The following is a 24,602-nucleotide window of genomic DNA, read 5'->3' as shown; positions in this document are numbered from 1 at the left end:
CCCATTGCGTACTGATGACAGAGAGCGTAAGAGGAAGAGGAGAAAAAGCTTGATCCCAGCACTGCCTCATTCCTCTGCTTTCATCCCTGATGCTGGAGGGAGACGCTGTGGGGCTCGCAGAGCTCCGAGAGTTTATATTATTCTTCACCATCGCGCTTTCCCGAAAACTTTTTCCAAGGATGCACTGACTATATATATATTTTTTAAAGATTTTATTTATTTATTTATTTGACAGAGAGACAGCCAGCCAGAGAGGGAACACAAGCAGGGGGAGTGGGAGAGGAAGAAGCAGGCTCATAGCAGAGGAGCCCGATGTAGGGCTCGATCCCAGAACGCCGGGATCACGCCCTGAGCCGAAGGCAGACGCTTAACCGCTGTGCCACCCAGGCGCCCCACTGACTATATATTTTTGCCTCATGAACTAACCATAACATGTACCAGCTAAGATGTGATTCCATTGCACGGATGGTTGGTGTTTTTCAAATTGCAAGCGATGACCCATCCAAAGGAGGTGAGATTGTTCCAGTGGATAGCTGATAATATTTAAAAAAAAGAATTAGAATAGCACAGAGTGCCATGGAATCAGATGGCACAGAATAGAGTGGAGCAGAGAACATGGAGCTCTGCACAAGGAAACTTGCATTTGGGTTTAGTGAATTTATGTGTATGTGTGTGCCCCAGTCACGATGCAGACGTGTCCACTGTGGACATATCTGGAGATACTTGAAACCGTTGCCCTGCATCCCGCTTTCCAGCTCGTCATTGTCAAGTTGTGTGGCGGGAAATCGCTGGTGGAATGGTGACGGTGCGTGGAAAGGCTATTTCTAGATTTTCAGGTTCCTCAGTATTCCTCTGGCATCGACTTCCTTCCCTTCAGAGCCATGTGGGTTCTTGCCCTCGGTTGGGCAGGTAGAGGTGTGGGGGCAAGCCCGGGTTCTGATGTCCCCACATGTGCACCTGGGATCACCTGGCCTCCCACATCCTTTCCAGGGATGGGGTGACTCACACTTGAGAATGAGCCCGGGAATCTGAGTCGTCTGACCGGGCTTTTAGGTTTGTGACTGTGCCCATTGATGAAGTTGGTATGGAGATTTAAGAAGAGAACAGAGTGCTTAAAAGCCATCAAGGACAATTATTCATTGACACCTTCATTACAGATTTAATGGAAGCATGTGGTTGATGCCTCTCCTGGGTTTGGACAGGAGAACCCAGTTTCAAGGCTGCCCCCATCAAAGAACTAGTTGGCAGTGTTAGGGTGTCTCTCCCCACTGCTGGTACAGTCATCGTGGGGATGCCAATTTCTCCGGGCTCCATACGGAGGTGAGGCCCGGTTTACAAGGCGCATGCAGAAGGTGCCTGGAACTCCATCTCCTTGGGACAGCCGGGAGGCGGGAAGAATAGCAGTGGGCTCTTCATTGGAGCTGTGCGCCCCATGCCGCCATCGGGTTCTTGTTTAAGGAAGGGAAAGATGTGAGCTGGGGGGCAGGTTGTAGCGACAGAGAGAGAAGGTTGATGTCCTGGGTGGTGTTGGCACGGATTGGCTGAGCAGCGGCCGCTGTGCCGCTCTCTGTCTTGCTTTGGCCTATCAGCCCACAGGATAAGGGTGGTTCTGGCTGGCTTTTCGCAGCTGAGCTTCTGCAAAGGACCACAAGCTGGGGGGCCTGAAACAGCAGAAATGTAGTCCCTCAGTTCTAAAACAAGACAAGACATTGAACCCCACTCCCTCCAGAGGCTCTGGGGCAGGATCCTTCCTGGCCCGCCCAGCGTCTGGTGGCTCCCATCATCCCTTGGCTTGTGGCTGCATCGTGCCAACCTCCACCTTCCACGTCCACTTGGCCTTCTCTGCATCTTCTTCTCTTCTGTTTCTTAGAAGGTCCACGCTAAGGCTGATCTCATCTCAGGATCCTTGATTCCATCTGCAAAGACCCCTTTCCATGGAAATAGGGTCACCTTCACAGGATCTGGGGTTTCAGAGTCGGGGCCACTATTCAACCTAGTCTAAGGCGGAGGACGCGTAGTCTAACGGGGTCAGAGTCTGCTTCTGTTCCAAAATTTCTTGTCGGGAGCGTGCACTGTGCTGGGACCTGGGACCAGTCTGTTAGGACAGGTGGAAAGAGAAGGAAGTGGTGTCACAGCTCTGTCAAAGGGACTCAGGCAAGTCACCCCGTCCCCACCCATGCCCCAGCTCCTTCCCAGTGAGATCATCTTACCTTCAACCTTTTGCTTCATTGTCACCTTCTCAGTGGGGCCTTCCCTGGTCATCGTGCCAAAAGGACACCAGCCCTGCCCCCGATATGCCTCATTCTACCCAACAGCCTTTACCAAAATCTGACCCACTACCCACTGCTTTTCTTTACTTTCCTATTGTCCTCTTCTCCTGACAGAAAGTGCCAGAAAGGCAAGGTTTTGGTCTCTGTTGTTCACTGTTTTAAGCTCAGCGCCTAGAACAGTGCCTGGCTCATAGGACGTGTTCAGGAACCACGTGTTGGACGCATGGATGGGTGGCGGGCCGTGTCAGCAGACGTCTGTGTGAATTAGATTAGAGAATCTGTATAAAGTAGGGTAGCAGGTGTCACGTGAGGCTCAGCTCTCCTCTCCCGCGTGTTCTCCGTGTTACAGTAACCTACATCCGTTCGTTACTTTTTCTACACAAGATCCGTAATGCCTGGGCTATCATTCATTCTCTGTAAGAAATATGCCGCAGGATTTTAAATAAAGCTGTAGCCAAATGTATTATTCAAACGTCCCATCTTTTCCAAGGGAAATACGTCAATTCTCATTATTCACATCGTTCACAGTGTTTATATTCCCAAAAGTCGCTGTGAAAGCTGAATCAGCCAGTATGGAACCACTGCTCCTTGCGAGCCTCTGGTCACATTTCTGCCGACCCACAAACGCAGCCCTGATTTTACGCATGCTTCTGTGTAAAGGCACCTGATCTGATATATTTTCATCGATTTTTTAACACCAAACTCACAGCCAACAACATCATAACGCAGGCCCAAATGAAGCTCGTCTAACGCGTGTTTTCTCTGCAAGGAGCCTTGCACCTGGGGGCGCTCGCCAGCACGTTAGGCGGAAGCCCTTTGAAACAGCAAAATCACCGACAGAAACACAACACAACAAAAAGTGTGACGTTAACACGAAAAGGACACTTGTTTACGTGCCATCTGAGAGCCGGAATGGGCAGAGGGACAGAGCGTCCCCTTGCTCGCGCCCAGCTGGGGACAGGCACTCAGGGCCACTCCGAGTTTCCTCCCTCCGCCTTGTCCACGAATGACCGGGAAAGTGCCACCCATGTGGACTTGAACTTTACAAATACAGTTCAGCGAGTAGGTGGCCTCTTGAGCCTGGAATTCTCGAGAATGGGGGTTGGCCGTGTAGCCGGGGCAGCCCTGTGGAAGACTTGGACATGCCCAACTTGTTGGGACACCTCCCCGAGAAGCAGTGTCAGATACTCCCAGGACCATGAGGCCTCCCACCCAGAAGCACCTTTGTGCAGAGCCCGGGGAAGGCTGCCGTCCCAGGCCGGGCTCCTCGGAGACAGACCAGAGACGGGGGCCTTCCCAGCTCAGGGGCTGGACGGGACTTCACACCAGGAGAGTCACAAAGAGCAGCATGGAGAGGGAGACATCTGTTGGCGTGAAGAGCACCCGCAGCTCAGAGAGGAGCACGCCTTCCCCGGGAAGCCCCCTTGGTTTTGTTTGCATAGAAAAGCGGTGGAGCTCTACCACCCCCCGGGGGAAGGGAGGTTTGCCTTGCAGAGGACGGTGGCCACGGAGTGGGGAAACCAACCCGATGGGTCTGGTTCCCCAGCCTTGTCTCTCTGTCCCCGTCCTGGAGAAGACCCAAGACCCCCTCAGTGCTCCTCGCAGGGCCGTATGCTTTGTTGCATTTTCTGTGTTCGCTGTAACTTTGTTTTCTGGAATACACATAGCCCGATACCTTAATGGCCAAGCTAATTATCTATTCCTCAGCGGCCCCAGTGTTCCAGCCTCTCCTTCTGGGAAGGACTCTGACCTTATCATAAACCGCTGGACCCTTCGATGCTTTCCATGTACTCAGATACACACCCATATGAAAATGCAGTGTTTAGTTTCTGAGTTTGAAACATTTATGGAAATGCGATCATATTGCATGATTTTTTTTCTGTCTTTAAACCCAAGATATTTTTAAATGATTTTTTGAAGATTTTATTTATTTATTTATTTATTTATTTATTTATTTGAGAGAGAGAGTGCACAAGCAGGGGGAGAGGGAGAAGCAGACTCCCCACCAAGCAGGGAGCCTGATGTGGGGCTCGATCCCCGGACCCCGGGATCATGACCTGAGCCAAAAGCAGACACTCAACCATCTGAGCCACCCAGGCGCCCCCTAAACCCAAGATACTGTTAATGCCGATGTTGCTAAATACAGATCCAGACAGTGCTGACCAAGAGAACCTCCATGATGCTAGAAACGAGCGCTCGAAATGTGCTGAGTGGGACTGAGGAACTGAGTTTTTAATCATATCTAATTTTTGTTAGTTTAAATTTCAATACCCACGTGTGGCTGGCGTCTAGCATATGATTCAGCAAGCACAGACCTACATCATTCTTCTTCTTATTTTGCAAGTTAACATTTCATTATGGGAATTTCAAACATATACAAAAAGGGAAGGCTTGTGTCATGAATTCCCATGTATTCACTTGGCGGCTTTCATAATTATCAGTAGGTCATGATTCTCTTTCTAGATTCTTCCTTTTAAGTGCTCTACAGTATTCCCCTGCTTGAAAACGTGATGTTTTAGCCATCTTTCTCCTAGTAATAGGCGGGCGTTTAGGTGGCTTGTACGTTGCTGCTAAGACACGTAAGAGACTGAACCTTGTGCGTTTCTCCCTGTGCGTGTGGTGTGTGTCTGTGTGTGTGTACCTGTGAGTGCATGTGCATAAGTGTGCATGTGTGTGTATACAAGCGTGTGTGTGTGTGTGTGTGTTTCTCTAGGGCAGAAACGTACAAGTGGGTCAGGGTGGGTACATTTTCTGCCCTCACAAGGGCCAGCGGCTCATTCGTTTCCATTAGCAGCGAGATAAGCACATGTTGAAACAGGATCCGGGCACTTGAGGGGCTCACCGCGATGCCCAAATCCGCCCCTCCACGCAGATGGATGCTTGGGCCGTTTCCCATGGTGTTCAGCCTCTGGACATCCTACTGGGAATCCCTGGGTGTCCCTGGACTTGGGGCAAGATAAAGGCAGCCAGGTTAATGACACAAAGCCCCCCTGTTCTCCTGATCATTTCATCATCCCCAAATTTCTCTCTCCAGCCCCAGGGGATGTCTGTTTGCTCCCTCCCCAGTCCTTGTCTTGGCAGGACAGGGGACCATCGTTGTTTTTAGAGGTTCCTCGAATGAGTTTTCCCAGGTGAGTACTTTCCCATAAAGGCACAATGAACGCAGGAAGGAATCCGAAGCTCTGGGATGGAAAAGACTAAGCCACTTTGCTTTCCTAACAGCTCGCAGAGTTGGGCTTCGCTTCGAGGAAGCTCGGTATGGTAACTGCTCTTTTTAACTGGGAAATCCCTCAAAATCGGGATATTTTTGGATTATCTGAGTAACTATGTGTTTCAAACTATTAAGAGAACAGCATCTGTTCAGCTAGTGTACTATGGGCCAATTGTTCATACCAGCTGTGGAGTTTAGCTAACCTGATCCGTTAAAAAAAAAGAGAGAGAAAAAAAAATTTTTTTAAACCAATAAAATAAAAGCAGGTGGTCGGGTTCCAGAAAAGGGACCAAGGGAAAAATCCAATGAGCGAGCGACCTGAATCATGACCTGGGGGACAGAAGTCTGGCCTTCTCCTTCCCGGAAGACCAGGGGAAAGGTCTGGAGGGGAAGTTATGATCGATCCCCTGTGGCTGCTGGTTTCAGGTGGGCAGGACCCGGGCCCAGGTGGCACAGCGGGAGGCATCCGGGGTGCAGGCAGCCCCGTGGGGGTCTGGGTGGGCCTCCGAGGAGCCTGCCTTCAGCTGTGGTCCTGGCTCCGTGACTGTGTGGGGCAAGACTTGACTCTTTGGTACCATCAGGCGAAGGGGGTCAAGAGCATTAAGGACCTTTTAAGGGGTCAAGAGCGGGTAAGGGGAGGGCTTCTCGTCTCGTGTGTCAAAGATCAGATGCTAGTTTTTCTGCTTCCGAGTGAGGCACCTGGGTGACCCAGCACCTGATGGCCTTTCTGTAGGCTTCACGAGGCCACCGTGTGGCACCAGAGTCCCCCAGGGTCTCCCGAGGTCGCAGAGCGGTCATTCTTATGAAAGCAGCTCTTCAGTTCTGAGTTTTTCGCATATTTCTAGGGACTTTGGGTTCACATAAGCAGACCTCATTCATTAGGTGAACGTTCGGTCCCTCGCCCACCCCCACGCTGTGGTCGCACCGAACACCAGCTCCATGGTGGGGGGGGTTTTCCGTCCACGCCCTGGTGACGTCCCCCACCCTCCCCGCTCGGACACACGCAGCTGGCTCACCAGCCTCACACCTATACTGCACAACCCGAGCCCACAGACACCCCCAGCAGGATGCGTCCCTGTCCAGGCCCTGAGTCTGGCACAGTCCAGCTTCAGGACACAGCCTGGCATCTTGATTTTTTTGTCACTTTGTCCAGAAACAGCTGAGAACCCTCACAGGCCACGCTTCCAGCCTTTGCAGGTGCAGGTAACAGAACGCCGTGAGAAGGGCTTAGGTTTGGAATTTGGGTGGAGCTCCACTGGGATCCAGTATGAGGAGGCTTAGCTACCCTGTCAGCCTCAGTCTTCCCATCTGTGCAGTGGGGATAGCAAGACCTAGCAGGAATTTTTTATGGATATAATTGATGCAATTGCATATCACATTATATTAGTGTCAGGTGTACCACCTAATAATTCAGTATTTGTATATATTGTGGAGTGATTAATAGGTCCAGTTAATATCCATCACTACTGCAGTTACACATTTTTTTTTTTTAAATCATGGTGAGAACGTGTAAGATCTGCTCTCTTTGCAACTTCCAAATGTATGAGACAGATGGTTAACCGTAGTCGCCATGCGGTACGTTATATCCTGAGGACTTATTTATTTTTTATCTGGAAGTTTGTACCTTTTGAGCCGTGTCACCCAATTTGATGACCCCAGGACGGTTACTGAAAATCTCCCGCACAAGCACCCACTTCCTAGCTCTGCACCTGATGCACAAGGGGCGGCCGTCCGATTCCATTTCCCATAGAAGTTTGTTTCGGTTTCTCAGTTAAGGTCAGTGCCCGTGAGAGAAGACCCAAGTCTGTGCTTGTTTGCGATTTGCAGAAAAGCACTTGCCCCCTTTAAGCAGGGCACATTAAACACCCACGCCTGTGCCATTTCAGTCCTTAATTGCTGCAGAGACGGCAAGGTGGGAAAGGGGACAGAGCTCTGAAAGTCCAGGAGGACCTGCAGGAAAGCCCATGTGTGCGGCGTCCTTCATAGCAGCCCGGCCGCATAGTGGGCACCTGCAACCAGGAGAGAGAGCGGGTTTGCCGCTGAGATTGGAAGATTGACGCTGGGAGTGGGCGGGAGGCTCACCCCACCAGGGGGTCGTGAACACGAGCTGTGTCCTCCCCGCCCGCCCCCTGCTCTGAGCTTGGCCCAGAGCCCGAGGCCCTGGCCTAGCTGGAAGGTGGGTGTCCGGCCTGGTAGGCATGTGCGCAGGGGGCTGGGCACCAGTCCCCATGTCCTTTGGGGCATGTTACCGAGCAGAGCTTGAATGGCCTCATGAGCTAAGTTAGGGCTGGGATTCTGTCCTGGTCCCAGCCCAGGTGCCCCTTCCTGGGCTCAGTGAACCTGGCACCGTTCTTGCTCCGACCAACATTTAACACGTCATCTCCGATACTGCTGGGAGGGTCCGTGCTTGACAGTGTGGGGATCTGCCTTTGAGCCCTGCAAGGGCACAGCCGTATGCAGGAGGTCCCCAAGTCACAGACGCCCCCGTGGGTGGGACTTCTCTCCTCCTCCCTTCCCTGTGTGTCTCTGCACCCTCATCACGGCCCAGCACAAGCCCTGCTTTCAGCAGTGGCAGTAGGAGGTGGTTTTGGGGCCGGGATGGCACTAAGCTCCTGCTGGCTTCTGGCTTCTTGACGACCTGGTTGAGCAGAAGCCCCTATGCTCCCACGGCTCAGAGGAGCACATCCTGGAGAGAAAGGTAGGTGATTGGCCCAGCGTTGCATGCCAGCGAAGGGCTGCTGCCCCTTTGCCTGGACGCCTCCCCAGGCCTCTGCCCTCTGCGCGTTCTCCCCGGGCCGCCTCCCCTCTGCCGCCCGGCGTCACTCGCCCGGCACTTGGCGTGGCACAGCCTGCTGTGTTTCTCTGGCCCTCGGTGCCTCTCCGGCAGGGCGTGCTGCGTGCACCCGAAGGTTCTCTGCAGCAGTGCATGCTGGGTGGTTAGATGTTGAGGGAATGAGGCGGTTGCAAAGCTTGGCAGAGCAGTGAGTTGTCCCTGCACCGACCCAGTCGTAGTTCTGGGGCCCGCAGGAAAGGTCATGGGCTCTGCTGCTCTGGCCTGGCCTGGGGGCCTTCCTCCTCCTGGCCCGAGCCTCTCATGAATGAACATGGGCTCACGGTCATCCTGGATTTGGGGTTTCTGGCCAAACGTAGGGGAAACATAGGTACCCGCTAGCACACCCCGGTGTGGAAAACGTGTGCCTCCATCCAAGCTGCAAGCCCAGCCCTTTGCCCGTCATCCTGGGGTTTTTCCGAGTTCGGGGGTGGATTCCTCCAGCAGTCTAAAGAGCCGAGTTGCTTTGGATCCAGTACAGTTTAAACTGGAGTCACTGAGAGATGCCCTGGCATGGTGGGGGGACACGGGGTGCCGCCGGGGGCCGCGTGCTGTGTCTGGAGGACTGGGGGTCTTGGCTGTCGTCAGCTGAATGGATGATGGACACTGCGGGCTCCTGGAGGGCTGGATGTGGCCTGCACACCTCCCAGGGCCTTGGCCTCCCCTGGGCCCCTCAGAGGGCACCCTCTGGTGGCAGAGGTTAGGAATGTCCCGCGGCTCCGTGGCTTCTGGGATTCTCTGTGGGAGAGGACACATCTTTCAGAGCATCAGATGTCCCCGCCACTACGGCCAGCCTGAGCTAACGCAGAGGTCTGGGTCAGGGGCCTCTCTGGTGGCAGGGCTCTGCTGGGCTGCCTTCCGTCCTTTGGGCTCAGTGGGCTTGGGCACATGCGATCCGAGGCTGGGGTGGCAGACGCAGAGGGCAGGGGCCAGCCAGCTGGGGGTTCTGGTGACCTGGAGGCCCGCGGGGACCGCTCTATCTTGGGTCCAGCCTCTTGCTGCCAGGCAGGAAGGCCAGCCTGGTAGCGCCCCCAATTCCAATCTTTAACAAGAAACTAAGAATCCGAACGTGCATGTGCTCCCTCTAATTTCAAACGATTGGCAGCTCCCCATCCCTGGCTCCTTCCCTTCCTCCCTCCTGCTCTGTTTTTCTTTTAAACACCAAGCAGCGAGGTAAACCTGTCTGGGGGCCAGTCTGGTCCCTCCTGCCCCAGTCTGAGAGGCCGTCACTAGGGAAGAGCCCTCTGGGGCCGGAGCTCCATGGCCCCGACCAGCCTCTCTGAGGACGACCCATACCTGCTGGAGCGAGCACCAGGGCTCTCTGGTCCACGCAGGAAGCCTCCTGCAGCCGCCCCAGGAAGGGGCCCGATGTCCTTGCAGCCTGGGGAACCTGCGCTCAAGCCGACTTCTCCCCTCTGCCTCTTCCCCTCCGTCTCCTGGTGTTTATGTCCAGGCCCGTTCGGACACTCACTGCGAGCACCTTGCCCCACGTTGTAACACAGCGTTGTCTTCCCGCGTAGCCGGCGGAAAGCCGTGGCAGCCGAACACAGACCAGACCTAAATTCACAGGAGGCGGCTCCAAACGTGGTCCGTGTGGGCAGCCAGGACCAGGGGACACGCTGGAGTTCGTGAGGCTCCGTGGCTGCCTTCACACGTGAGGGACCCCCGAGGAGCCAGGGCCAGAGATGCTGATGGAACGTGGGAACCTGCTCGGCCGCTCTGGGAGTGGGCGGCCTGGGTTCATAGGGAACTTAGGCATCTATTCTGTTCCTTTGTTCACTCACTCATTCATTCATTCACTCACTCATTCACTCACTCACTCATTCACCCATTCATTCATTCACTCACTCATTCATTCACTCACTTATTCATTCACTCATTCATTCATTCATTCATTTGTTCGTTCTTTTGTTCAGGAAATACTTAACGAGTGTCCCCTGTTCCAGATACTGGCCTGGGCCCGGGGTAGAGAGAAGATGGGGTCTCTGGGTCATGCATTTTCCTGGCTGGTAGGAAGGACAGTCTTGGGGACAGAGACGCTAAAGCAAAGAACCAATGAGCCAACCAGGATCGTTTAGGGAGAGACGAGGAAGAGCCATGAGATGGTAAAACGGGAGCCCAGCGCAGGCTGGCTGGCCGGGCACGGGAGCTGCTTTGGCTGGAGCGGTCGGGGTGAGCTCCTGGATACAGATTTCTCTTCTCCAAACCCTCGGCACCACCGGCGTTCTGGGGCGTTCGCTTTCTCCCACGGGAGCGTCAGCGCCGGGGCTCCAGGGACTGTCCTGTTCCCTGTGGTTCCTTCACTGCCTGGAGCAGCCTCGGGCACGTAGTAGGGCTCAGTTAGTTGGGCTGCATGTGAGGAACGCCGGGAAGTCTTGCCGCACATGCCCCCGAGCAGCTGGATGGACCCCGCCCCCCACGTGGGGCTGTTCCCAGGGAAATCCTCCGGTCAGCCCAGCGTCTAGCGACTCTGCCTTGTCCCAGGGTGAGACGGAGGCATCTGGACGCACACAGACCTGTGTGAGTCCCCTTCCCTTGGCTCTCCTCCGAAGCCAGATACAGAAAGAAGAGCAAAGATCGGGGAGGGAAGAGGTAATTCTGCCTTTAAGCCATGCACCTGTTGTCAGACCACACACAGGACTGCTGACCCAGCTGCCCTGTGGTCTGAGTCCGTCCGGGCAGGTAACCCCAGCACTGCCACCGCGGGCATGCTTCTTCGAGCGCTTTCCCTGCGTAACTGATGTGCGAATGCGCTCTCTTATTTTCTAAAGTAAGACAAGACGTCAGCAAAGCTAAACTCCATGTGACCATCTGAAAGATCCCATTTTCCTTCTACTCCTCTGAGGTAATCTCTTGTAAGCGCGATGTTATCATGAAAAACTTCCGGAAGGCTTGTGTGCGTGCGTGCGTATGTGTGTGTGTTGTTATTGTGGTTTCAACATAACGATGTTCAATGTATTCGTATTTTAGAAATATCAATATCGATAGTTATTTTTTAACATAATTATTTTAGCCTAAACGATATGTTGCTTCTGTAGTAATTGTGAGATAATGCTAACTGTCTATACAATATCCATTCTTCCCTCCTCTTTCTTTACTTATTAATTTGCTGGAGGTGGCGATGTGCCCGGTTAAAAATAATCACCTTTGCAGTTTCCCTCACAGCTGAGTAATTATGAACCAATATTGGCAAGAAGTTGTCAGCAGAAGTGCACTGGGAAAGTCTTCCAGGAAAGCCAATTAAAAAAAAAAAAGCCAATATCATGTAATATACTCACCTGGCTGAAACATTTTTCCCTTCCTTTTTTCCCCCCCATCTGGAACCCAGGTGCAATGGCTGGACGGGTAGCAGCGTTTTTGCGACCATGAGCATGAAGGCCTACGTTAGAGATGGGGATCCTGGATCCTTAACGAATCCATGGAACCAGTGAATGAAGTCCTGGGTAGTGTTTCTGGAAAGCTCTGTGGGAAAAATAATCTGCAGCAAACTGTAATTCAGACCAGTCGTTGTGGTTCTTTGTGTGTTTGTTTTGCTGTAAATGACATTGTTCTGCAACCTGATTGTCAGCCCATGCTGTGTCCTGGAGAGGTTCCCCCACGAGTGCCTGTGGTCGTCCTGTTTGGCCGCTGGCTCATCATAGTTGAAGTGAACGGACGGTGGTGTTGAGCACCTGCCGTGTGCCAGGCACCGCTCTGAGCACCTTGCATAGTAGCTGCTCTAATCTCCAACGGCCCCTTGAGGCATGTGCTGGTAGTGAGGGCGTTATATGGATGGGAACACTGAGGCACACACGAGCTAGTAAGCAGCTGACTCTCACAGCCAGGGAGCAGTAAGGCTGGGATTGGAACTGGGTGAGCTGGCCCCAAGCTGGCCTCTTGACTGGGCTGTTCCCTCTGCCCTGGTTCTGTTCTGGGGCCCCTGCATGTAAACCCTCTGCCCCAATAACCATTTACATCATTTCTGATTCGGGGCAATTACGGAGAGTGTTGCCGTGGACACATCGGACCTGTCTGCCTGTACCTGTGGATGGGAGTGTCCCTGGGGAATCTCCTGACCAGGGGGAGTCTCAGGTCCACAGAAGGGGCATCGTCCACCCCAGCAGGTGCCAACACGGTGCCCACGGTGACTGGCAGCATCAGCTCCTGCTTGAGAGGTGGCCGCCCTTTCCTCCCCCGCCAGCCCCTGCCCCGGGAGCAAGCGCCCAGTAGCCCAAGGTGGGTTTCTGCCCCTTCTGCCAGCAGCCTGGGTCTCTCCTGTGCTCTGTGGGGCATGCTCTGCTGTTCCCCCCCCCCTTCGGCATCAGGCCTTTGTCCCATGCGGGAGAAGGAAGGTCTGCATGGGGCTTTGCCGTGCCCTTTCCAAAACGCTCCACTATCTTTCTCTTGTTCTTGGTTTGTTAAGTTTGTGCTTTTCCAAAGCGGAGGGTGCATCTTTCTGGAGCCATCGCAGACAGGAATGACATCCGGCACCCAGCTCCAGCTGGACGCTATGGCCGGGGCAGGGAAGTGGGGAGATGTCTGCATGCTGTAGGGACTTCAACGAGGACAACACTGAGTGGACGTCGGTCCTTGTCACTGTGGCACGCCGAAGCAACAGCCGTGGTAGCAAGCCTCGCCGCCCCAGCATCCCCACCCCGTGCAGACACCTCCCCCGAGATGTGGGTCCCCACCTCAGCCCCACAGCACAGTCTCTTGCGTGGTTATTTCTACCATCTTCGCTCTTCCCTTCTGTGGCTGCCCCGTCCTCACCCTGCCGTCCACTGAGCCTGATAAACGTGGCTGACTTTCCTGTGTGTTTCCCATGGAAGCAGGTGCATAGGACACAGAAAAGACTCTCAGATAATGTTTGTTCAATGAAGAGTGTGCCTCATACTATCCCCCAGTGGATTTTTTGGGGAGAATAGTGTTAAGACCAAGATTGAGGTCTCGCCCCTGAAATGTTAAATGAGAACATTTTGAGCTTACTGGGCTCATGGAGAAAGAACAGGGTACTGAATATCAGTTCAGTACCTGGGACTGGCTTAAGCTATGAAGGGAAAACTCCAGAGACTGTCCACCTTCAGGTCCAGCTGGATCCAGGGGCTCCATTTCTCAACCATTCTTTCCTCAATGTAAGCCTGACTTTCAAGCTGGAATTCAGCATCTCTGGACTGAGGCAGTGCTGAGAGTAGTACTCTCACCATTACTTTAAATATTGAAATACTTTAATTATTTTAACAAGCTCTGGCACTTTAACTCCATATTCCAAGCAGGATAGCCTAAAGGTGAGCTCATGCGTCTTGAGTTCAAATCCTGATTCTGGGATTCCTAGCTGTGTGCCCTCGGGTAAGATACTTAACCTCTCTGGGCCTCTGTCTCCTTAGGTATAAAATGGGGTGGCAAGAGTATGGAACACAGGGGGCCATTGAAGGTTTAAAGGAGTATGTAGTATGGGAGGTAGGAGATGAGCCCCTGAACCCACAGGCTGTTGATTGTTGGGGCTGCTGTTTTCATCCTTCTGGGTCACGATAATGCAGGTTTCATGCGGCCAAGATTTCATCTTCTGTTTTAGGAGTTTTTTTTTTTTTCTCTTTGACTTCTAAGAATTCTCCACTCTACGTTCTCCATTTTTCTTGGGAGGCTCTGTGCAAACGTCCTCTTTCTCTAGAGAAAAGTTAAAGACTGTATAATGAAAGAGAAAAATCGCTTTCATCTTCTGGTGTATTCTTTCTTCCTTTTTTTTTTTTTTTATTTACTTTGCCATCCAGAAAGCATTTTCTACTTTGTGTCCTAAGACTTCTCATTAATATCAGCATCCTAAATACTGGTGTAACCAAACAAAACTACAGATGCTAACTAGCAGGCAAATGGGACTCCTATGTGGGGGAAAATGGGATGGCTCAATGGGATAGAGAAGAGTGTGTTTTTTTTTAATTATCTGTAATTAGTGGGAAAGAAAATATGTGGGCTATATTAAAAGTAAGCTCTTTCTTTTTGAGGAAAAAGACGCTCATAAAGAATGGGAATGCTGTTCCCTTTTATTGACATGAATTGAGATAATTGGAACTCTCAGGATTAATGTCAGGTTCCATCATAAATAATACCACCATCTGCGAAAGATGCCTCTCTTTGAAGAGACAGCTAACTATCCTTGAACCAGAAGCTATATGAGCAGCAAGCACAACCATTTAAATTCTGCTATAAAGGCTTCTATTATGCAACTCGAAATCCCTTCTGATGCTTGATCCATTTTTTTTTTTTTTGCTTCAATTTCCAAGCTGTTTTAGAGACATAGTAAATGCCATGTTTACATTTCGGATCAATGAGCTAAACTTGGTGTATAATTCATATTGTAAAGGGCCCTGAAGAAAACGCCAAGAAAGCCATCATCTGCGTGAAACACCACTTTAGGAAGGTTTCGGCTGTATTGGAGGTCAGCAAATGGTAGCCCCCACACCAAACCCAGCCCCTGCCTATTTTTGGATGACCCACAAGGGGAGAATGTGTTTACATTTGTAAATGGTCGAGAAAGCTTTTCTTAAATAATAATGTTTCCGACATGGGAGAATTCTATCAAATGCCAATTTCGGTGTCCATCGATAAAGTTTTATTGGCACAGAGACACAGTTGGGTGTGTACATTGGTCTCTGACTGCTTTCGTGATACAACAGCAGGGCTGAGTGTTTGGAGAGACCACTTGGCCTGTAAAGCCTTAAGTATTTACTATCTAGACCTTGACGGAAAAAGCGTGCTCATCTCTTCCGTAGATGACGCGCAAAGCCAATAGGCTCCATTTGGACACAGCCAATGTGTATCATCGTAGAAGCTTTTGGCTGAAAGAAAACAACGATGCATGACGGGCATCCATTGGTCAGCCTAACGGGAAGTGTGGCAGGAAAGCAAGATGCAGCCTGTGTTCATGCAGTGCTCCCTCTTTGCTGTAAAGACCCGCTCCCATAGTCATGGCTGTGCCCGCCATTGCTGACTATCTCCGGGGGTCTCACCCATAGTTCTGGGATGGATGGCAGCATTAATGGGGTAACCTGGTCCCTCATCTGCCTTTGTAGAGAAAGGCATTTGCTTCCCTGGTTGTCCTAGGCGTGAGGGCATTTCCTTCCTTGAAGCCCCAGCAAACCCTCTTCATCGCTCATAGGTCCCTACTGGTCTAGGACGTGGCTTTCCTCCTCAACACTGTTGGCCTGTGAGGCCAGATGATTCTATGGTGTGGGGCTGTCCTGTGCATGGAGACGTTGAGCAGTATCTCTGGCCTCCGCCCACGAGATGGCAGTAACATCCCCCACACCAACCACGACAATCAAAAACGGCCCCAGACATTGCCAAATTGCACCCCTCCCACCGTTGGCAAAAGTACCCATTGTTTGAGAATCACTGGTGGTGTAGACCGGTGCATAACTGAACACATTGCTGGAAACAGGTTTGGAATTACCCATTTGGTTTAAATCAGGCATTGGCAAATATGGCATCATGGGCTTTATCCAGCCCCTCACTTGTCTTTGTGTGGCCCACAGCTAAGAATGGTTTTCACATTTATAAATGGCTATGTAAGTACCCATGTAATATTGATTTTGCCTCTTAGCCTGCAACACTCAAAATATTTAAAAAAATTTTTTGCCAGCTCCTGGATTAGACCAATGGTCTCAACCCGTACCTTTATGCAGCATAAAATTAAATTTTTAATATTTTTAAAACAATTTATTTATTATTGATTAGAGAGAGAGAGAGCATGGTGGAGAGGAGCAGAGGGAGAGGGAGAGAGAATCCCAAGCAGACTCTGTGCTGAACGCAAAGCCTGATGCGGGCTTGATCCCAAGACCCTGAGATCGTGACCTGAGCCAAAATCAAGAGTCGGACGCTTAACTGACTGAGCCACCCGGGCACCTGCTAAATTTGTAATCTTACGACCTATCTATGTATATAACTGAAAACAAATCTGCATAGTGCCCTGTCACAGACAGGAAAAATATGAGCAGAGTAGTCTGTAATAAGATCATATCTTGACATGTGCTGGAGGACGCATGTTACTAGTCAGACCCTAGCCGTGTTCAGAGCGCCCGTGCACGTGTCAGCCACAAATACTGACTGGCGTGGACAAGTTTGGACAACATGCATTCACAAATAGATTGGGCACGGCTGATGAAATTTTCCAAAAGGATAAATACGTTTTCACTAAAGTTTTATCAAATCAAAGTACAGTTTCACCCCATGAGTTGCTGGAAATGCTGGAAAATGCCCCCTCTACGAAATTCCTGCCCCTTGCTCGCTGTTTTCGTAGCCGTTGGAGATAGCTTGTTGGCTCGGGGACTAGAAGAGATTTCTCACCCTTGTGACTATTCAGCGGGAGCCCCAGACGTCAGAGCCAGCCCGGGCGCTTGTGTGTCGCGGGGGACCATCCCAGGCCCTGCAGAACATCTCGCAGAGCGGGACCCCGCTGTCTACCTGCCCGTGGGGATCCTCCCTCCAATGCTTGTGATAACCAGAAATACTGCCAAGGTCCCCCAAATGCCATTTGTGCTGGGCTAAGAGTCCATGCCCCAACTGCCAGAACCTACTAATATGTAACCTTATATGGCAAAGCGGACTTGGTGGGTGTGATTAACTTAAGGGTTTGAGGTGGGATTTAATCACAAGCATTGTTGTGAGAGGGAGATGGGAGGTCAGAGGGGACAGAGGCTGCGGGCTGGTGGCTCTGAGGAGGGAGGAAGGAATCAGGAGCCAAGGACAGCAGGTGCCTCTCAAAAATGGAAAAGACCGGGTGCCTGGGTGGCTCAGTCAGTGAAGTGTCTACCTTCGGCTCAGGTCGTGATCCTGGGGTCGTGGGATTGAGTCCGTCATCGCGCTCCCTGCTCAGCGGGGACCCTGCTTCTCCCTCTCCCTCTGCCGCTCCCCCTGCTTGTGCTCTCTCTGTGTGTGTGTCAAATAAATAAATAAAATCTTTAAAAAAAAAAAAGTGGACAAGACAAGAAAACATTCTCTCCCGAACTCGCCGCAAAGAGCACAGCCCTGCCCTCACCTTCATTTCAGACTTTTGACCTGCAGAATTATGAAAAATATTTTTCATTGTTTTAAGCTACTAAGTTTGTGTCATTTTAACAGCAGCAATGAGAAACTCATGCACCAGCTCACTGGGGAGCGCCTCCCTTAGGGAAACCCCAGCTTCAGCCCCGGAGCCGCCTGCGGACCTGGCGTCCAAGCCCACACCCAGGGACACGGGGTGTGGAGGGATCAGCCACATGACCACCACGCTATTTGTGAGCTTGACTTCAGGAAATATAAATTCAATGCGGTTAAAACATCGCAGCTTAGATTTACGGCTCTCCCTAGTGAATATTTCCCTCGTGTGTGCATACCCAGGGCGCCGTTCTCCTGCTGATAGTCTGAGATGCCAGCTGGTTCAGAGAATTTTTCTCTGAAAGGCATAAGTCTTTTGCTGTACTGGGGCTGGGGTAGTGATTGAGTCACACCTGAGGATGATTATGGAGTTCTCCCCAAGAAAGGGGGTGTCCCTCCAGGGGCTCAGAGGGGGAGATAAGTATCTGCTGTTTCAGAGGAGCGTTTCTCTGCTCTGAAATCTCAAACCACACTATGGAATTTCAGCAAAGGATATTCAGGGGCTTGTTCAGAAGAGGCATTGAAATAAAATAATCCATTTATCAAGGTGCCTTTTGTTTCAAGAGAAAAGAAACAATGCGCCATATTTAGCAGAGAGAGACATTCTGTGTCTGGAGAATGTTAATAAATCACCAACCCGGAGAGGGAAAAAAAAAAAAACCTCAGAATACCCGGCCGGCTTGTGTTTCAAGTAAGCGGCGGGGACTTGGAAGGAAAAATCCCATCAGGGTTTTCCTTGATGTGAATGGGGGCAGGCAGGCTCTGTTTCCCGGGGGCCTCATACCAGGTGGGTCAGTGGGAGGTGGTCGTGACCCCATGGCCCCCCGGACTCGTGGAAGGGCCCGCCGCCGCTCTTGGTGCCGGAATCTTTTCTCACACAGATGTTGCCCGTTCCGTTCCACATCTCTGTGGCCTTGAAAACTTTCTACTCTAACTTAGCAGCATGACTGAAATAATGATGATAGTAATCGTTCTAAGAAGGATAATAATGTAATAACAACAGCACCCTTCCCAGTGCTCGGGCACGTTCTATCCAGGGGTACTTTGCTTACCGCCTTCTGTGACTTGGTGATGATAGGATTCCCTATATAGAAATGAGGACATTAAAGCTCAAAAGTTTAAGGTATTTGCAAAAAACCCCACAAAACAACAGCAACAAAATCTTTAGTACGTTGTGGAGCAGGGATTCCTTGGATTTTGTCTGACATCAGGAAGGCCCTTAACCCACAAGGATACCTTTCCTCTCCTTGGATTGAAGAGGGTTTGGCCAAAATCCTTCCTCTGTCTCACCTGTACCTCTGATGAACCACGGACACCTTGTACGTGAGTCAGGTCAGATCGGGCGTTGCCAGCCTCAGCTGCCGACGTAGGACTGGACAGTGTTTGCGGTAGGGGCCTGTCCTGTTAGCATCGCTGGGTTCCGGCCTCTAGATGCCGGGAGCTCCCCCTGCCCCCAGTTGTGAGAACCAGAAATGTTTCCAGACGTTACCGGGTGTGTCTTGGGGGCAAAATCACCCTTAGTTGAGGACCCTTTGCACAGCCTAAGACAATACCACCTGTGCATTTGGGGCATTCCAGTCACTTTTGTTTTTTCTTAGAGTTCAAAGACAATAACTTTTCTAGGTGTGTGCTTTCCTATTTGTAAAATGAGCAGATGTCTGTACTTTTTTTTTTTTTAATTTCATAGTGCTTTAAAATCAGATATGCAGGTGCAGAACCGCGGTGCAAACCCCTCCCCTCTGGGCAGTCCCTGAAAGTCACAGGCACCACGGTGCTGGTTTGTAATTTTCCATTGAGAGGAAAGCGGGACCTTGCGTTTTTACCAAGGACCCTGTGGGCACCTGCTGCGTACTCCATTCAGAGCAAACTCTGGCCCCTTCCCCGCTCCTAGACCACCTTCCATCTCCTCACATGCCGAGATCCCGAGCCTCTCCCGGAGGGATGCTCTGCTCGTGCCCCCTCCCGGGGTCCTCTCTCCAGTCTGGACAACCTACGCATCCCAGCCCAGAGAGAACCAGCTCCGAGGAACCCGCCTCCGTCAACACATCCACAAGTGAGCGTCATGATGAAGGTGACGCGTCATGCGGGCTAAAAGGGTCATTTCCCCCGGCGTTATTCTGTCTGGGTGCTAAGTGACGCGGACTTCTCCTGTGTTCACTATCTCAGAATCTCAAAAACTCAATTTCCGGCCGCAGCCCCACCGTAGCGTTCTCTGATTAACACCTGATGGAGGATACAATATCCCCGGCGCTGACAGGCGACACAGATAAAGAAAATGGATAAACAGGAAGGCAGACAGCAAATGAACGCGCCGTCACAGGAAGGCCAGATAAAACGGTGCCGCTGTCAGTGGCTCCCCTGGTCCCTCACCCATGGCCTTAGGAAACCAGCATCGGACTTCTCCAGGGTTATTGTCTCAGATCGATAAAAATTACCGAATAATCCTGTCTTTCTGGGAGACGGTGTGGGCAGATGAACCAGAATGAGAGGGCGGATATTTGTCTGGGCTCGCTGGGTGCCGGCAGCCAGGAGATGGTTCCCTGGCCATCAGCAGATCAAGTGTCGGGAAAGAAAGAAACTCAGGGACGGCAAGTAATCACCTCTGCCTCCTTCATGCTCTGGCTGGGGTCCCCAGGGTGTGAGAGGAGTTCAGGTGATCGACACAGTCGCAGCGTGGGAGGGTGCAGACGGGCACAGGTCCTGGGGGGCCATGCTCGTGACCGTCCATGGGGCTGTAGTTGGAGGCACACGGACATGCTGTGAAGCCGCCTGAGTCTCGCAAAGGAGAACGCGATTCCCTTTTCGATTCTTTTTGAATTATTCTCATTTCATCGAGGGCAAAGTGTCATTTTGGTGTCACTGTCTTGAGCACCTTACACTCAGTAACCTCCCCATTGAACAAAGAAATGGCAAATGTCAGGCACAGAGCCATAGACTGGCAACAATTTGGATCATGGGATCCTGTGTTTTTATTTATACTGGGATTATCTAAACACATGTACTCATTAATTCACTGGTATTTGGTTAAGTATTTACTTTAATAAAGTATTAATTATTGATAGAATAATTGATCGATTAGCAATGCATAACTGTCTGGCTGATGGCATGAGAGTGATACCTGAATGTCTGGAGTTTAGGAAACACCATCTTTAGTTGGAAGCATTGTATGTGCAGAGAGATGTTCCTGGCAGTTGTGGGAATGCATATGCTCAATAAATGCCTGTTTTTTGAAGACTTTATTTTTTTAGAGCAGTTCTAGATTCACTGCAAGATTGAGAGGAAGGTACAGAGAGTTCCCAGGAACCCACGTCCGTGGTTTACACGAGGGTTCGTTCTTGCTGTTGTACGCTCTGTGGGTTTGGACAAACGTATCATGACACATGTCCACCATTGCAGTTTCGTACAGAGTATTTTCACTGCCTTTCAAATTCTCTCTGCCATAATCTTTGGCCAAAGTAAATCACACAGGCAGCAGAGATTCAAGGAGGCCAACAGACTTCCTCTTGAAGGGAGGGTTGCAGAGCCACATGCAAAAGGTATAGATACAGAAGGAGAATTGGGGATGTTTTAATTTCTCTACACAGCTTCTGTTATATCCCATATATCTGACTCTATCTACCTATTTATCTTTCTATCTATCTATGCACATCCATCCATCCATCCATCCATCCATCCATCCACCCACCTGTCCATCCATCCATCCATCCATCCATCCATCCATCCATCCATCCATCCACCCATCCATCCACCCATCCAACCTATCCATCCATCCATCCATCCATCCATCCATCCATCCACCTGTCCACCCATCCACCTATCCACCCATGCACCCACTCACCCACCGATCCATCCACCCATCCATTCACTCATCTGTCTACCCTTCTGTCCATCCATCCATCCACCCACCCATCCATCTATTCATCCATCCATCCACCTATCCTTTCATCCACCCACCTGTCCATCCATTCATCTATCCATACACCCACCCAATCACCCATTCATTCATCCGTCCACCCATCCACCCACCCAGCCATCCACCCACCCATCCATCCACCCATCCAACCACCCATCCACCCATCCATTCAAACATCTGTCCAACCTTCTATCCATCCATCCATCCTCCCATCCATCCGTCCGTCCGTCCATCCATCCATCCATCCACCCACCCATCCATCTATTCATCCATCCATCTACCTATCCTTCCATCCACCCACCTGTCCATCCATTCATCCACCCATACACTAACCCATCCACCCATCCATTCGTCCATCCATCCATCCATCCACCCACCCACCCTTCTGTCCATCTATCCATCCATTCATCCACCCATAGAAACTGAAACTCCCAGAAGGTAAGAACTTGCTCAAGATTCCATGATGGCTGAGTAGGTCAACCCTTAATGCCTCTATGACCAACCTTCATGCCCTTAACCACCATACTAGACCCACTTTCTTCTTCACCATATCTGTCTCTTTTTGCTTATGTTAGATCTCTTGTGAACTGGAAAATTCAGAACTGGGTTCAGCAGAAAAGTAAGATCGAGGCACTTTTTGCTCTGTGAGAAGAAGGAGTGACCTACTTAAATAATGGAGAATCCTGAGAAAGGAGATATCTGGACAACAAGCCTGCTCCAGCTTTATTTTATAGAAAACAAACTCAGCATTTACTAAAAAAAATAAGAGATTCATATTTTAGGCTTTGTGTGTGTATGTGTGAACTCAAAAAAGTAGAAAAAAGGAATCCCTACACACAGGGAGAGTGAAGCACGAGGAGAAGCCTTGTTGGCAGCGCTCCCTGCGATGGGTGCGTCCTGCTCTGCTCCTTCGGAGAGCCCGTCCCCCCTCCCCCATCCCCAAACAAATCAGCCTCTAAATCTCCACACTTCAAGGTGTAAGAGCTTTTTTGGAGAGGGATGAGTAACTAGAACAAAACATCTGATGTGGCAATTTAATTTGGTTTTTACAAAATGTTGTAAGTTGCTGAAATAATCAATGGCCTTTTTAAGGACATGGAGCCAGTACTCTTTCTGGAATGTTCTACTTTGGCAGGGCCTTTTGAGAGTGATTTCACCAGGTTCTGGAATAAGAGGGTTAAAATGGAAGTGCAGACACATTCCTCAGAGGGAGAGGGGCGAGCACCCTTGCTCCTGGGGGCCTCAGAACAAAGCCTCTGGCGGAGAAGAAGGGAGGATGCTGTCTCTTTGAAAAGCCATCTTGACAACCCAAGCCCGTTTGGCTGCAGCACCACCAAAGGCAGCTTTGATCTGCTAGCCAGTGTCCCTGCCGGGAAAAGGATTAGGGGAGCTTCCAGAGGAGAGAGGCACAGGCCGTCCCATATGCTGGATGGGCTGCACCTGCTGCCATCAGGAGGAAGGCCAGCAGGGGAGGGCGGAGCGGCTGGAGGAGACAGAACTGTCCTCTCTCTCCATATATGAATGGGGGCCCGTTGGCATTTCTGGGCTGGTGTTCAAAGACTAGGGCACAGCCATGGGCTTTGGGGGGTTTTGCAAAGCCAGCCATTGGGCACTTTAACCTCTTTGTCCTGTGTGTGTAATGAGTCCTCCATGAGCCTCCCACAGTGTAAGAGGAAGCCATAGGGAATCTTTAGAGAGAAGAACCTTCAGGTGGCAAGATCCTGCTGGTAGAACGGCTGTCCCTGTCTGCAATGGGCAGAGGAGGGCAGAAAGGCAGGGGTGATGCTCTTGCCTGTCTGGGCGCTGAGCTCCAGCCCCCAGGGTAGGACGGCTTACCAGGCTGCGGATTCTAGTCAGAGCTTTCCAACTCAGATGCACCCACCCAGTTACAAGCAGGTAACTGAATGGAGCCCCGTGGCCTGCCGAGTGATTTCTTCCCTTATTGCCAGGTGGACATAATGCCTAAATGTCACCAGGTCCTCCCATGTGTAAGGAGAAACTGGAGACCCAGATACTTCCCAGTTGTTCGAGATGGTTCCCATTCTTAGCGATCTTCTAAAATACTGTGGGGCAAAGAGAGCCCATCCCCAGGCTGGGTTGCGTGCCATAAGCCAGCAGTTTGTAGTATCTCCCGGTAAGCCATGTTTCCGTTTAACTTTATGAATTTGTTGTTACGCAAAAGATTTTTAAAAATTTTTGCATAGGGAAGTTTATCACTTTTTTAAAATTGCGTTTGGATTTTGAGTCATAATTAGAAAGATTTCCCTATGTCCAGTTCATAAAGGAGTTCATCCGTTGTCTTCCTTTAGAACTGGAAAAATATTATTTCCTTATGTCTAGCTCACTGATTCACTTGATGTTTATTCTTGTGTATGGTGTGAGGTATGGATCTAATTGTATCTTTTTTCAAGTTGTATCTTTGTTTCAAGTGGCTAGCCAGTTGTCCTAGAACCATTTATGAAAAAGTCTCTCTTTGCCTCATGACTTGGGTGCTGTCTTTATCACATGCTACATTTCCAGGCGTACGTGAGTTCATTTACGAACTCATCCATTCCATTGGTCTGTTTTTCTATTGATGTACCCATGCTATCCACTATGCTTTAAACTCATGCAAATTATTAATCAGCACCCCAACTCCACATTCATGGGTATCATGCCAGCTTTCTGCTTGGTGGCACCATGAAATCATCACATTCAACCATTCCTAACGTGCAAAAATCTACATTTTGTAATTTGCAGATCATCTAGTCCTTTACTGGCTGATCCCAGGAGGACCACGGAAATTCTAGCCAAGGGGGCTTTGGAATGTTTTCCTCATTTCTAAATTGCTTACGGACCTGCTGCCCAAGGAGTCCATCAATAACCCCATCTTCATCTTTTTCTTTTCTTTCTTTGCCCCCTGCAGTGATAGAGGGCCGAGGGGTCACAGACAATGTGCCGCGGTTTTCCTCACTGCCGCCCTTCCTGCCTGTGAGCTACCACATCCTGGGAGCAGAGACGTCCTTCTTCCTGAAGGAGGCCAACCAGGACGTCATGCGCAACGCCAGCCTGCACACCAGGGTTGAGTCCTTCTTCACATACAAGGCCAAGAGGCCCCCAGTGCTCAATGCCAGCTACGGGCCCTTCTCCGTGCAGAAGGTCGTGCCTCTGGAACTGATGGTCACTTCGAACTTTCTCGGTCCAACCAGTAAGTTCGGTCTCAACTGGAAGCTGAAGGCGCACATCGTGCGGGACAAGGTGTACCTGAGCCGGCCCAAGGTGCAGGTGCTT

General features: G+C 50.8%; 1 protein-coding gene across 1 annotated transcript in view; it reads left to right on the top strand.

The window, feature by feature from the left end:
- TMEM132C (transmembrane protein 132C) overlaps positions 1–24,602 on the top strand; it is a 310,078-nt gene that overhangs the window by 66,155 nt on the left and 219,321 nt on the right. Inside the window, exon 2 of the mRNA XM_034637908.1 lies at positions 24,238–24,596. Within this exon, the coding sequence (XP_034493799.1) occupies positions 24,238–24,596 (359 nt within the window). The remainder of the gene's footprint in view (positions 1–24,237; positions 24,597–24,602) is intronic.

This window comes from Ailuropoda melanoleuca, chromosome 12 (genome assembly GCF_002007445.2).
Source record: "Ailuropoda melanoleuca isolate Jingjing chromosome 12, ASM200744v2, whole genome shotgun sequence".
NCBI lineage: Eukaryota > Metazoa > Chordata > Mammalia > Carnivora > Ursidae > Ailuropoda > Ailuropoda melanoleuca.
This window is presented reverse-complemented; position numbering and strand designations above follow the sequence as displayed.